The sequence below is a fragment of the Chelonoidis abingdonii genome, chromosome 4 (genome assembly GCF_003597395.2).
Source record: "Chelonoidis abingdonii isolate Lonesome George chromosome 4, CheloAbing_2.0, whole genome shotgun sequence".
NCBI lineage: Eukaryota > Metazoa > Chordata > Testudines > Testudinidae > Chelonoidis > Chelonoidis abingdonii.
The window spans coordinates 8,473,410-8,487,567 of NC_133772.1; the positions used below are offsets into that span (position 1 = coordinate 8,473,410).

General features: G+C 38.7%; 1 protein-coding gene across 1 annotated transcript; it reads right to left on the reverse strand.

Moving 5' to 3' along the window:
• Nucleotides 1-701: 701 nt before the first annotated feature.
• Nucleotides 702-13,452, reverse strand: LOC116816934 (bile acid receptor-like). Its single transcript, XM_032766615.2, has 10 exons — nt 13,340-13,452; nt 9,240-9,602; nt 5,082-5,222; nt 4,262-4,401; nt 4,056-4,160; nt 3,824-3,923; nt 2,261-2,389; nt 1,709-1,828; nt 1,415-1,528; nt 702-1,057 (listed from the first exon to the last, which is right to left on the reverse strand). Exons 1-10 carry the CDS (start codon nt 13,428-13,430, stop codon nt 819-821), a joined length of 1,542 nt encoding a protein of 513 aa, XP_032622506.1. The 5' UTR covers nt 13,431-13,452; the 3' UTR covers nt 702-818.
• Between the last annotated feature and the right edge of the window lie 706 nt (nt 13,453-14,158).

The following is a 14,158-nucleotide window of genomic DNA, read 5'->3' on the forward strand; positions in this document are numbered from 1 at the left end:
GGATTTCACCCATAGTAGGTAAGAAAAAAAGACCTATGTTGCTGAAATTGAAAAAGTATATTTTATGCTTATCTGCTTTGGAGAAACCATTCCAGAGTAATTCATGTGTAAAAATATGAGCACTATAATCCTGCCAGGGTCACATTCAGGTGACAATTTATGCACCCAGCCTTCCCAAGATTTTAAAAGTTTTAATAACATTATACTTGCAATGTCCATCTGGGCCACTGAATCCTTTTTCCTACTTTTTCTGGGGCCTTTTGGACATACATACTACCCACTGAATTATACACCGGGCAAGTTTCCCAACATGGTTACATAATTTTTGCAAGGAAGATGTTGCACAAGTTGAACAGATCCGAGGCAATTAACTTTTCAGTCTAATGGCATAGCAGTATTAAAATCATAGTACCTAAGTAAGAGCAGACTACAACTTTGCATGGGGGATTAGATTTTTTGTGTTTTTAAATGAAGGATCTGCTACTGTATTTTTCCTGGGGACTCAGTTCAAACTGTGAACCTGATTTAAATCCTACTTTGTTTCCCATTTGTGGTAATAAGGTTTAAGATAAATTTTGTATATTTAATATTGGATCACTTCAACAGAGCATGACTTATGCATCCAATATTTATTTTAAATATAGATTATTACTATAGATATTAAATACAATATTTTTGTTGAAGAAGACGCTGCAGCCATATAAAATAAAAGTGAAAATTTTAGTATGTTTTTATAAAAGTAAGATGTTTCTGAACAGTTTGCATTTCTGCAAGTTTAAGGAAAATCAGCCATTTGTATAACAGTAACATAGGTTAGTTCAATGCAAATCCCAAATTTCACAGAGTAAAGAGGTCAGTTTGGGGTCTTTTGTCCTCCAAGTTACTAGCACTTCTGAATGGTTGTGATTGAGGGTCCTGAGTTCGGTAAGCCTCCCTATCAGGCGTGCAAAATGCTGTGGATCTTCTGGATGATAAATTTTTGAATATTTGTACAAAATACCTAAAAGGGGTTCTTGGAGTTTTTCCACATGTTGTTTGTTTTTTAGGAGTGGGCGATCTGCAAAACAACAATAGTATATTAATATAATTTTGGACCCAAATCTGATCACTTTATGTTCTATGAGTAGTCCCATTACTTTTGGTGAGACTACTCATTTGAATGATAATAGGATTTGACATAAATGAAAGGTATAAAATGAAATGCAATGACTAGCGAAACTGAATTCTCAAGAAATATTATACATTGAGGAAAAAGTATAGCAAAGCAAAATAACACATAATAGTTACACATTTTTTGCTTCTTAGGACAGTGGCTTGAGCATATTTGATTTGAAAGTGATCAGTTAATTTTTTTAAAGTTTTTTTAAATTTGTATACGTAGCATTATTACTTCTTCATTAATCTGAAAGTTTACCTGAAAAAAATACAGTAGTTGCTACAAGTAGGGCATATTCCGTCTCAGTCACATTAAGTTCTCCCATGCTTCTGTAGAAGTAAAATAGCGCAGTGATAAACTCCTCAGTGATACCTTTAAAAATGAAATCAAGCTATTGAAAAATCAATCCAGAAGCAAACTTGTGTTGCCATTGTCAATTCATTTTCTCAAAAACTTTGAGTAATTTTAAAATGCTCAAACTATTTCATCTCAAAATTATTAGCAAATTTAGTAAAAGAATGATGATTCTTGAGGTATTGAGGGCTCATCTACCTGTGGTAGTTGTGGAAGTTGGACTCTCTTCACTGTGAGATATTTCCATGGAATAAATAGAGTTTTTATCAATGTCTTGAACATGACAATACACAGCATGATCAGAAAACCTTACATGACCTAGATTAAGGAAAACAATATTAAAATTCCACTTCTGCATTTAATTTTACTCTATTTAAATACTGGGTTGCAAATGCTTTGCAAATGATTCCTAGACAAGAGTGCACTATTTGTAAATCCAATACAGGGGATACACAGTAAAGTTCACATACCTCTCCACCCACCCAATACTCTGTTGTATAAACATTCCAGAAGCACTGCTACCTCTTTGGGGCTAATGAGAGGCAAGAAAGTTATTTGTTGGGGTCTTTTAAAAAAGTGAAAGGTAGGTGGACATTATTATCAAAGCTATTATAAGAAAAACCCTTCTGTGCTTCAGTGACAAACCCATTTAGGTGCAGTGTCCAGAGGAGCCAGGCTTGCTGAAAAAAATAAGTCAACAAATACAAAACTGTTGTTTGAATTCACACAACTGTTAGCATTAAAACTTACTTTCACTCACTGATGACTGGTATTCATTAACTCTTTGATTATATATCTGGGCTGAACGCAAAAACATTGCTTCCACCGTTGAACCTTTTAACAGTGCAATCTGGTCATCATTGGCTAAACTTTCAAATCCTGTATTCAATAAGATTCAAAATTAGGGGTGGCTGTTTGGCCTCAGGCTACCAATATAAGTTACCAAAAATGATTAGTCTCTGGCTTTAAGAGACAGTAGGAACCGTAGTTGCATCAAAGGCAAGATCCTTGTACCAAGCAATAAAGGAACAATCACAGCTAGCAAAGTCTTGTGGTCTTTTTAGATATTTTATATTTACATAGGAATTGATATCATGGATCAGACCAGTGATCCATCTAGTCCACCATTCTGTCAATGACAGTGGCCAAAACTAGAAATTTCAGAGGAAGGTGCAAGAAACAATTTAGACAATTTTGGAATAACCTGCCCTGCAGCCAGAGGGCTTATATCCTATACATTTGTTGTCTTGTCTGGTGTAACTGTGGATGTTCTGTTTAGCCACAGACGTACTCACCTCTTGGTCTTCTACAAGAGCAAAGGGACATTCAGTTAAATTGCAAGGATTTCTTAATCCTGATCAGCACAGGTTTATTTAACAGGGTGGTAAACATTCCTGTTTTTCCACTAGTGCTACCACCAGTGAAGCTGTACCAGTGCTAGATAATTAGCGTGAAATTTCCTGCTGTAGACAAACCCAATATCTTTTGACAATGAGTTCTACAAATTATTTGTACACTGTGTAAAAAAAAGTTTTTCCTTTTATCGGTTTTAAATGTATCACCTTTCAACTAAATCAAATGTTCCCTTGTTTTTGTATTATAAGAGAAGATGAATGGTAGAGCCTGATTTGTCTTCTCTACACCATTCATTATTTTATTATAGTGTACCTCTTTTATTTTTGATACATAAAGTAACTTCACTTTTTGCTGTGACAAAGTGAAACAGAGTTCAGACAATAAGATGAAAAAGAATTCACTTGAGACAACATTTCTAATTGTATATTTTTGAGAAAATATGGCTCTATTACTGCATATTGAATATTGTCTGATTTTTGGATTTGGAAAAAAAGGTGGTGAATTGTACTGTTATTGAAGCGAAATGTGTGTCATATATGTTGAGTTGGCTTCTTGAAAGACAGAACAAGGAACTGCTTCTTTGTTTTTCAAATGCTAGTGAATTAATGGTCTTCCTAATTGTCATTTGCAGTGTTGTTGTAGCTGTGTTGGTCCCAGGATATGAGAGAGACAATGTGGGTAAGGTAATATCTTTTAGTGGACTAACTTCTGTTGGTGGAAGGAACAAGCTTTTGAGCTTCACAGAGGTCTTCCTCAGGTCGAGGGAAGATAACCAGAATGTCCCTAATTATTAACTTTTGCAAATAAAATTAATAATGAATCAATTGAATAGTTTTTCTGAACTGTGTATCTTTTCTCAGAGTATGCATGCCACATAAATAAATGTCCTTCTCTTAGAGTAAGGCTAAATTATACTGCTTGTGGTGAAGAGTTTGTTAAATTATTTTATAAAGTTACCTGGTAGTCTCTTTGTGAAATCCACTAGTACTTGCACATGAACAACTGCTGTCTCTGAGAGCCGCAGAAAACTCTCTTCAGGGTTTGCAGTTTCCTGCAGCTAAATAAAAGAAAGAAAGCAAGATTAGAAACATTTAGTATTACCAAAATATACTGCTATAATGTGAAAAAATAAATATAACAACATTAATTAATATCTTTGTATTGTGGCCTTTCCATTCTGAACACGTACAAACTTCTTTGCTTCCTCTAGGGGAATTGTATATTTTTGATGGGCTGCCACAATGTGATCAATAAGTTGATGTTCCACTGGAGTTAGTTCCATCCTCTCTTGCATCTTTAAAAAAAAGAATCAGATAAATGAAAATACATATGTGTTATGGTAAAAATAATGTGTTACAATGAAAAGATACACTTTAAATAGGTAAAATCTCCCACTTTTCCAGGTCTAGTTGTGGATGAAACATGCTTGCTGTTTACTCCCTCATCTTCCACCTTGATGCTACAAAGGAAAGTGCTCTTCTGCTTGAAATTCTTTCGGAGTCGTTTTGATTTACACTGGACTTCAGTCAGCAAACCTGTAAGATATATAATTCTGTATCAAAGTATTTATTAAAGTTCAAATACCTGTACTGTTCAAAACAAGCCCTTGTGTTATTATGCAGACTTTATAAGTCTGGCACCTCAGTAGCTTTTCATCTATATGGAAATCAACTTCCTACCTATGAATGTTCTCAGATAACAGGTAGTTCCAGGTTCTGCCTATGATGGTAGCAACATAATGTGTTTTGTCAGTCAGCTCCTATCAATAGCCTAGATGTGGGCAGGGGTCAAAAAGTCTGACGTCACGTTCTCTTAACCTAGGCTCTGAACCATATGAACATAAGGGTTTCACATGAAGAATGAACATAGGCAAAATTTATTTTTTATCTTTTTGTAACATGAAAGAGCATTAAACGCTTATGGAGATCAGTCACAGTTCACCACCTTTAGTTATCTCTTGGTGGCAATTCCATAGACCCTTCTCTGATTCAGTTCAGGTGCCTGACACAGCAATTCTAGATCACAAGTAAGTCTGCATCACTTTAGACAGGATATTTCCCAACTACTGATGACCAATATAGGTGGAAAAAGAAATCCCACAAATGCTCTGAGCCTTCCAAAGTTAAAACTTCCTAATGCAAAATAAAGAAACTGGCTTTGGAAAATAGTATGCCAGAGAATTTGTTGCAGTTGTAAGGAGCAGTGGAGCACTTACACTCTGCCAACATTCCCACAGCCTTACACTTCTTCAGGCGACACTCTTGACACTTCCTCCGCATGTACATGTCCATTTCACAGTGGCCACCATTCTTGCATCTATATATTGCATTTTTGGTAATACTACGTCGAAAGAATCCTAGAAACAAAATATATTTTGGATGATGGGAAGGAATCTTTGTAATTCCACTCTCAGTTATTTAAAGAGTTACTGTATGATGTTTCTACAATGAAAAGATCAGATGGATGAAATTTTAATATTTTTTAACAATCTAATAATCATTGATAACTTTTGTTGCTGTTTTATGCCTAATATTAACCAGTGCTTGACCAAGGTAACTCCCTTTCACTCTTTCTAGTGACAGGCACCTTACCAATAACAAGAGGGATATATTAAAAGAGGCAGGGAATCCAGCATAACCTCCCCCCCCATAATTTTTAAGTAATGGCTCAAACCATATTCCAAGTAAGAGGTCTAACCAACACTCTAACACTTGACATTGTAGTTCCAAGAAAACTGAAATGAGCAAATAATATAGGTCTGATAGAGGCTGAGAACACAGCAAAGGCAACATGTTTAGCAGCTTGGAAGAGGGGTGAACAATGAGGTGGCAAAGTGCAGATGGTACAAAATTACTCAAGATTGTTAAATCCAAAGCTGACTGCAAAGAGTTTCAAAGGGATCTCACAAAACTGGATGACTGAGGAACAAAATGGCAGATGAAGTTCAGTGTTGAAAAGTGTAAAGTAATGCACATTGGAAAGCATAATCACAACTACACATATAAAATAGGGTATAAATTAGCTGTTACCACTCAAGAAAGAGATATTGGAGTCATTGTGGATAATTCTCTCAAAACATCCATTCAGTGTGCAGCAGCAGTCAAAAAAGCTAATAGAATGGTAGGAACCAGTAGGAAAGGTATAGATAATAAGACAGAAAATATCATAATGCCACTATATAAATCCATGGTACGCACAAACCTTGAATGATGTGTGCAGTTCTGATTGCCTGTGATGGGATGTACTCCCCACTCCAGCCTTGAAAGAGTTGAATTAGGCCAGGTAGGCCCAATCAATCAATTAACCAGCAAATGGGAGAATTCCGCTGTGTGGAGGCTGCCAATGAAAAGGAAGCTGTGAGGGAACAGGCAGGAGACCAACAACAGTGTGGGAGACAGCAGGGAGGAAGCCTGGTAAGAAGGAGTCCAGGGAAGTCCAGACCTTAACTGCTCACTATAGGGCCCTGGACTGGAACCCAGAGTAGAGGGCAAGCCTGGGTTCCCCTATCATCTACTGCAGAGTGGTATTGCTCGGGGGGCAGTGAATGGAAGACTGCCTGAGTCACTGCAGCAGTGATATAGTCAGAGAAGCGGGCATAAGGACTGCCTGATGCTGCTTGTGCCGGGGAACTCTGACAGACCCCCTGGAAGGGGAAATCACAGTGTGACCTGGCCACACTGCCAAGTCACAAAGCAGCCATACTATGACTCAGTGAGCAGGAGAAGAGCTGCAACAGTGGAATAGAAGAAAGGGGGTAATCCCCAGAATTGCCAGAAGGGAGTGCCACCCAGTGATGAGTAGATCACCTCGTGACACTGCTCCCTCTCAAAAAAGATACATTAGAATTGGAGAAGATACAGAGAAGGGCAACAGCAATTATTAGGGTTATGGAACAACTGCCATCTGAGAAGAGATTAAAATGACTGGGGACTGTTCAGTTAGAAAATAAATGACTAAGGTGAGATATGATAGGGGTCTATAAAATCATGAATGGTGTGGAGAAAATGAATAAGGAAATATTTTTTATCCCGTCACATAACACAAGAACAAGAGGTCACCCAATGAAATTAATAGATAGCAAGTTTAAAAGAAAAATAAGGAAGTATTTCTTCACACAATGCACAGTCAACCTGTAGAGCTCATTGCCAGGGAATTTTGTGAAGGCCAAAAGCATAACTGGATTTTTAAAAGGATTAGCTAAGTTCATGGAGGATAGGTCCATCAGTGGCTACTAGCCAAGTTGGTCAGGGATGCAACCCCGTGCTCTGGGTGTCCCAAAACCTCTGACTGCCAAAAGCTGCAACTGGATGATGGAGAAGGGATTCCTCGATAGATGGCCTGTTCTGTCCATTCCCTCTGAAGCATCTGGCACTGGCCACTGTCGGAAGACAGGATACCGGACTAGATAGATCATTGGTCTGACCCAGTATCACCATTCCTGTGTTCTTATGAATGCAACACACCACTTTGTAGGGATTTGGCCATCATTAGAGCTGTATTATCTGGTTCTTGAGGAATGAGTTGGTTTCCATGAAAAAGTAACTTTGATAAATGCAAAATCGCAGTGATCCTCAGGAATCCAAGTCCAGCAGAAAGAGAGGAAAACACAGGGCTAATACGTATGCATTATGAGCCAAAGTCACCACCAGCATAAGCAGACACAACTTCACTGAAGTCAGCCAGGCCTGAGAGCCATATGTAGCATTGTGTGAAATCAGTTTTCACCTCACTAAATGTTTACTGTGAACGTTGATATTAATTAAATTCCACGAAAATGTGAAACTGGGACCAGTATTATAATGTATTCTCTGTTTCTGATAGCTTCCACAATGTGCTAGGCACTTTTCAAATGCAAACGAGTGCACAGTCCTTGCCCTGAACAACTTAGAAGCTAAAAGACAAGCAGGCAGATAAAAAAGATAGAGGAAGAGGAGTAATGTGGATAAAGTGGTCAAGGGGGTAGTTGTCCACTGCAACATATTGCTTGAATAACAAGAACGTTGTGTGTGTGTTGTATGATAGAGTTCCAGAATTTGCCAAACCTATAGTTCTCACAGCAGCAATAGATCTCTAGGAGGGATTTTAATATGATGAGGGTAGTGGTCTTACACATAAGCTCAGGAAGACACTGTATGCAGTGGGGGAAGCAGGGAGGGAGAAGAGTGGAGATTTTTTCTGATATACCTGACAAATGAGTGGATGAGTCTGGCATCATTGGTGGAACAGAGAGGATGGAGCAACATGTAAAGAAACAAGGGTAGGTAAATACAGAGGAGTTGAGTTATATAGATACTTGAAAGCAAGGACAAGAAGATGGAGTCTGATGTAGCAGAGAAGGAGCAGTCAGTAGTGGGATTCAAAGGAGGGGATCCCATAAGTTATTCTGCTCTTCAGCTAGACTGCAGCTGTCCTCCAAAATGTCAATTGAAAATTAACATAAATGTGTTAATTTAAAATTGCACATGTGGAATTTCAGCATGCTGCACTGATTAATATGGGGCACTTTTCTTTTAAGTCACAAAATAAAACTACCGTATATACTTATTCATAAGCTAAATTTTTTTAGTAAAAAAGGGAAGCAACAGAGAAGGGGATCGGCTTATGAACGGGTATACAGAGGGAGATGCAGGACACAGCCCCTCCCCCAACAGAGGGAGCAAGGAGAGGCAGCACAGCTAGAAGGGAAGAGGCGGGGCCAGAATCTGTCTTCTTCTGGCCAGGCTACTCTTCACCCAGCCTCCGAAGCAGCTGCAGCTGTGCCGCTTGGCCCCACCCCCTAGAGCAGGCTGTAGCCGTGCCGCCCAGCCTGCCAGAGCACGCTGTGGCCGCACCACCCGGTCTGGCCTGCTGGAGCAGGCTGCGGCCGTGCTGCCCAGCCTGCCAGAACAGCTCCAGCCAGGCCAGAGACATCCTTCCCAACTATTCCTGGCATACAATCTTTCAAACATCTGTGCACCCATCTTACAGTAAAAGTCTGGGGAGAGTGTGAGGGTCCCGGGCTAGGGGTGAGGTCATGTGGAGGTGGTCACAGGGGTTACTCCCCTGACCCCCAGCTTCTCTCCCCCAAAAAATGTCCCCACCAGTTGCTGTCCCAGCCTGTCAGGGTAAGCAGCTGGTGCACCAGTACACTTTGTTTACTTAGGTTTACCTCCATGCCTGTGGACGCTCAAGGTAAACAGACCATCTCGACCCGCCAGCGTCTATCCTCATGGTCGGGGAGCCAAAGTTCGCTGACCCCTGAATTATAGGGTTGGCTTATGAACAGGTCATAAAAATTTTCCATTTTTACTTATCCATCTTGGGGGGGGGGGGGGGGGTTTCAGCTTATAAATGAACCGGCTTATGATCGAGTATATACGTATTTCTCCCTTACCTTTACAGCCTTCACAAGTGAGCGCATTGTAGTGGTATCCTGAGGCTTTGTCCCCACATACAACACAGAGCTCTTCCTGACCCTTCATTCGCAAGGAGGAATGACTTAGTCTTGGCCTTTTTAGTCCATGATATCCATCATCATCATTATGGGCAACCATGCAGGGGGGCTTGTTTAATTCACAATTACTGATTATGTACTCCCCATCACTGTACTGAGAATCCAGGCTGTATGTGTTGTATTGTGACTGGGAAGGTTGTGACTGTAACATTGGAGGAAACTGAACAGTTGAATACTGGCAGTAAGGAGTAGCCTGAAAATCTGAATCTTGCAACTGATAATTGATGTGGTCTGGCAAAACATCTAGATAATGAAAAAAATGAGAATAAAACAAAAAGGTTGTGGAAGAATTTGTGTATTCATATACCTGAAAATATTAAATTATTTTTATAATGTGTCAATATTAAGAGAAATTTTCAGAAGAGTAGCTTCACTTTTGCACCTAAAAATTGGTGCCTGCAATTTTTCTTAGTAAATTTTTTTCATGTGTTTGGTCAGTGTCATATTGTGGGCTACTGGAATATTGTAGATTAGTAATTTAATTTTCCATAGATCGTTAAATTGCAGGAAATTCAGGTAGTGAGAATTTGGTATACTCAGACTTATGCCTGTAGTTCATTAATGTGGACTAAGGTTGAGCTCCAGAAAAGAGGCTGAGTATCAGTCCAGCAGAAAATTTACCCTTAAATAAGTAAACATTTTAAGTAGGGAAACATTTATATTTTGTATTAAAAGACATTCCAAGCACAACATATGAAAATAAAAAACATTAACAAGCAGAGAAGGACATTTCAGAAATTCCAAAGGGTGACATATTTTACCATCACATACACATCTCAAAGCTGATATTCAACAGACCACAAATGCCAGAACATGTTTTATTTAATATTTCTCTTGTGTAACCCAGATTTCATATAGTCATTCTTGCATTAATATGTTTGTACAGCACTGTGACAGGAATTGTTTTTACAGTTATTTATCATGTTTGCAGTTGATTTAAAATGAAACAAAATGTACAAGACTCACAGAAATGTAGGGCTGGAAGGGACCTTGAGAAGCTATGAAGTCCAGCCCTCTGCGCTGAGGCAGGTCAAAGTTAACCTGGACCATCCCTGGCAAGTGTTTGTCCAACCTGTTTTTAAAACCTCCAATGATGGAGATTCTACAACTTCCCTTGGAAGCACATTCCAGTATTTAACTACCTGTATAATGAGAAAGTTTTTCCTAATATCTAACTTAAATCTCCCTTATAAAGACTAGTTATTTTTTCTTGTCCTATCTTCAGTGGACCTGGAGAACAGTTGATCAGTCTTCTTGATAACACCTCTTAACATATTTGAAGGCTTATCAGGTGCCCCGTCTGTCTTCTTTTCTCAAGACTAAACATGCCCAGTTTTTTACCCTTTCCTCATAGCTTAGAGTCTCTAAACCTTTTTTTCATTTTTGTTGCTTTTCTCTGGAGTCTGTCTAGTTTGTTCACATTTTTCCTAAAGTGTGGTACCCAGAAGTGTATGTAGTACTTTAGCTGAGGCCACTTCACTGGTGACTAGAGTGGGATAATTACTTCTCATGTCTTACATACAACATTCCTGTGAATATACCACAGAATATTAGCTTTTTTCACAACTGCATCACTTTGTTGACTCATATTCAGTTTTTGATCCACTCTAACCCCCAGATTCCTTTCAGTAGTACTACCACCTAGCCAGTTATTCATCATTTTTAGTAATCCATCTGATTTTTTCTTCTTAAGTACTTTTCACTTATCATTACTGAATTTCATCTTATTGAATTCAAACCAATTCTCCAATTTGTCAAGGTTGTTTTGCATTCTAATCTGTCCTCCAAAATGTTTGCAGCCTTTCCCAGGGTGGTGTACCCAAGTCATTAACAAAAATATTGAATAGTACTGAAGCTATTACTGCCCCTGCAGGACCCCACTAGATATGCCCTCCCAGTCTGACAGTGAACCATTGATAACTCCTGGCGTACAATCTTTCAAACATTTGTGCACCCATCTTACAGTAATTTAATGTAGACCACATTTCCCTAATTTGCTTATGATGGTCACATGGGACCATGTCAAAAGCCTTACTAAAATCAAGATATATCACATCTATTGCTTCCCCCTTATCCACTGGGTTAGGAACCCCATCAAAGAAGGAAATTAGGTTGGTTTGGCATGATTTATTCTTGACAACTGCATGCTGACTATTCCTTATCCTATTATCTTCCAGGTGCTTACAAACTGATTGTTTAATAATTTGTTCCAGTATTTTCCAGGTATGAAAGTTAGGCTGATTAGTTTATAATTCCTCATGTCTTCCTTGTTCCCCATTTTAAAGAAAGGTACTATGTTTGCCTTTCTCCAGTCTTCTGGGACTTCACCCGCCTTCCAGGAGCTCTCAAAGATAATTGTTAAGGGTTTTGAGATTGCTTCATCTGGTTCCTTAACTATCGTAGGATGAATTTCGTCAGACCCTGCTGACTTGAATACATCTAGTTTATCTGAATATTCTTTAACCTGTTTTTAACTCTTGTTAAGAATATGTGTGCATATTCCAGTACATTATGTATTATGTTTCAGTCTACCTTTCAGGCCTGATCCAAGAAGCACTGAAGTATCTTGTAAGACTTTTTGCCTTAAATGGGCTTTTGATCAGAACTTTAGTGTTCACTCATCCTGAACCAGATACTAACTTCAGTTACACAGTCACATTGGAGTGGGAGCAATAGTCATAGGGCCTTTACAGTATGTCTGGAATAGTTTAATGACACCTAGACTTTTAACCTTTGTGTGGCAGGGGACGACAAAAAAACTGCTCCAAGCAACCCTGGGATAAAACTGATGGTCAGCACATCACACTGAATGCACAGATTTTTGTACCTGAATTATTTTAATGAATTTTGAATATCTCTCATTGGATAGTTCATAGATTCCAAGGCCAGGAGGGACCACTGTGGTCATCTGGTCTGACCTGTATAACAAAGGCTCTGGAGCTTCCCCAAAATAGTTCCTAAAGTATATCTTTTAGAAAAACATTAAATCTTGGTTTTAAAATGTACAGTGATGGAAAATCTGCAATGACCTTTGGTAAATTGTTCCAATGGTTAATTACCTTCAGCGTTAAAAATTATGCTTTATTTCCAGTCTGAATTTGTCTACGTTCAACTTCCAGCCAATCTTTGCTAGATTGAAGCATCCTTTGTCAAATATTTGTTCCCCATGTAAGTACTTATAGACTGTAATCAAGACACCCCTTAACCTTCTCTTTGTTAAGATAAACAGATTGAGCTCCTTGAGCCTATCATGATAAGGCAAGTTTTATAATCCTGTAATCATTCTCGTGGCTCTTCTCTGAACCCTCTCCAATTTATCAACATCCTTCTTGAATTGTTGGCACCAGAACTGGACACAGTATTCCAGTAGGGGTCACACCAGTGTCAAACACAAAAGTAAAATAAGCTCTCTAGTCCTATTTGAGATTCCCCTCTTTATACACTCAAAGATCACATTAGCCCTTTTGGCCACAGCATCACTTTGGGTGCTCATATTCAGTGATTATCTAGCATGACCTCCAAATCTTTTTCAGACACTGCTTCCCCGGATAGACTCCCACATGACATCCGGTAAGTATGGCCTACATTCTTTGCTCCTAGATATTAAATTTAGCAGTATTGCAACACATCTTGTTTTCTTGTGCCCAGCTTACCAAGTGATCCAGATTGCTCTGTATCTGTGACATGTCCTCTTAGTTATTTACCACGCCCGCCAATTTTTGTATCGTCTCATACTTTTATCAGTGATGACTTTATCTTTTCTTTGAAGTCATTAATAAAAATGTTAAATAGCATAGGGCCAAGAACTGACCCTGTGGGAACTCACTAGAAACATACTTGCTTGATGATCATTCCCCATTTGAATGTATAAGTGCCTAGATCTTTAAGGCAGGCACCTTCTGTAATAATAAACCAAAAGAAAAGAGTAACTGCTGCAGATAATCTGAGTTTTCATAATACTTTCATTTTGCTTTACTCACCATAATATTGAATCGGTTCAGCAAGACAGTACCCATCAGACACAGTTACAAAGGTATTTGCCATACTCTGCTCCAGCTCCCACTGTTTCATTCACTTTGGTGTACGATGGATTTTTAAGAAGAAAATCTGAGGAAGTAGAACATTGCCAGTTACTTCAAAAGACAAGACTCAGGCTTTCATTAGAAAGAAGACAAACATTACTTCAGAAAGAATTGTTGTGGGAGGCAGGTTAAACAGCCCTGAAAAAAAAGAAACATCTCTAGATAATGAAGCCATTTGTGAATTATGAGAGAAATGCAGCTAGGTGGAAAGTTACTGTGAGTCTACAACATTTCAGACTGTGTTGGTGCTAATGAACAGGGTTGAGGATTCATTTATAAGTCTTCTCAGGTTGCTGATTTTACTCTAAACTATGTTCCTATTCCAAATAATTAGACTATGATTAATATTCCCCAACACTAATCTCATAGCAGCAGTGGAGTTGCTCTGAAGCCACTACTGCAGCCTAAAGTCTGGTGTAGCTGCCATACATAGCCTTAGTGTCCTTCTCTTCCCTCCACAGTGGGAAAGGATTTGGGGAACTGCATTGATTAAAGGTACCAGTTGATTTGACTTCTCTAGAAGAGGTGGGTCTCCAAAGGAGCCCTCACCACTAAACAATTAATAGTCTCTCCTTTAGCAAAGAAGAGGGATGATAAAGATGAAGAAGGCAAATAATCATATGGGAAAAATAAAAAGTGCATGGTAAGAGTAAGTACAGAGGGTCAAAGAGATGAAAAGTACCAGTATGACAGCCTTGGACTCAGAAGTTCTATGCA

Excerpts from the sequence above, each read along its gene's own strand:
- LOC116816934 (XM_032766615.2), bottom strand. The coding sequence starts at position 13,430 with ATGAAACAGTGGGAGCTGGAGCAGAGTATGGCAAATACCTTTGTAACT. Across the intron at positions 1,529-1,708 it reads AACTTCCACAACTACCACAG|GTATCACTGAGGAGTTTATC; the intron begins GTAGATGAGCCC and ends TCATTTTTAAAG. Across the intron at positions 1,058-1,414 it reads AACTACTGTATTTTTTTCAG|ATCGCCCACTCCTAAAAAAC; the intron begins GTAAACTTTCAG and ends GTTGTTTTGCAG.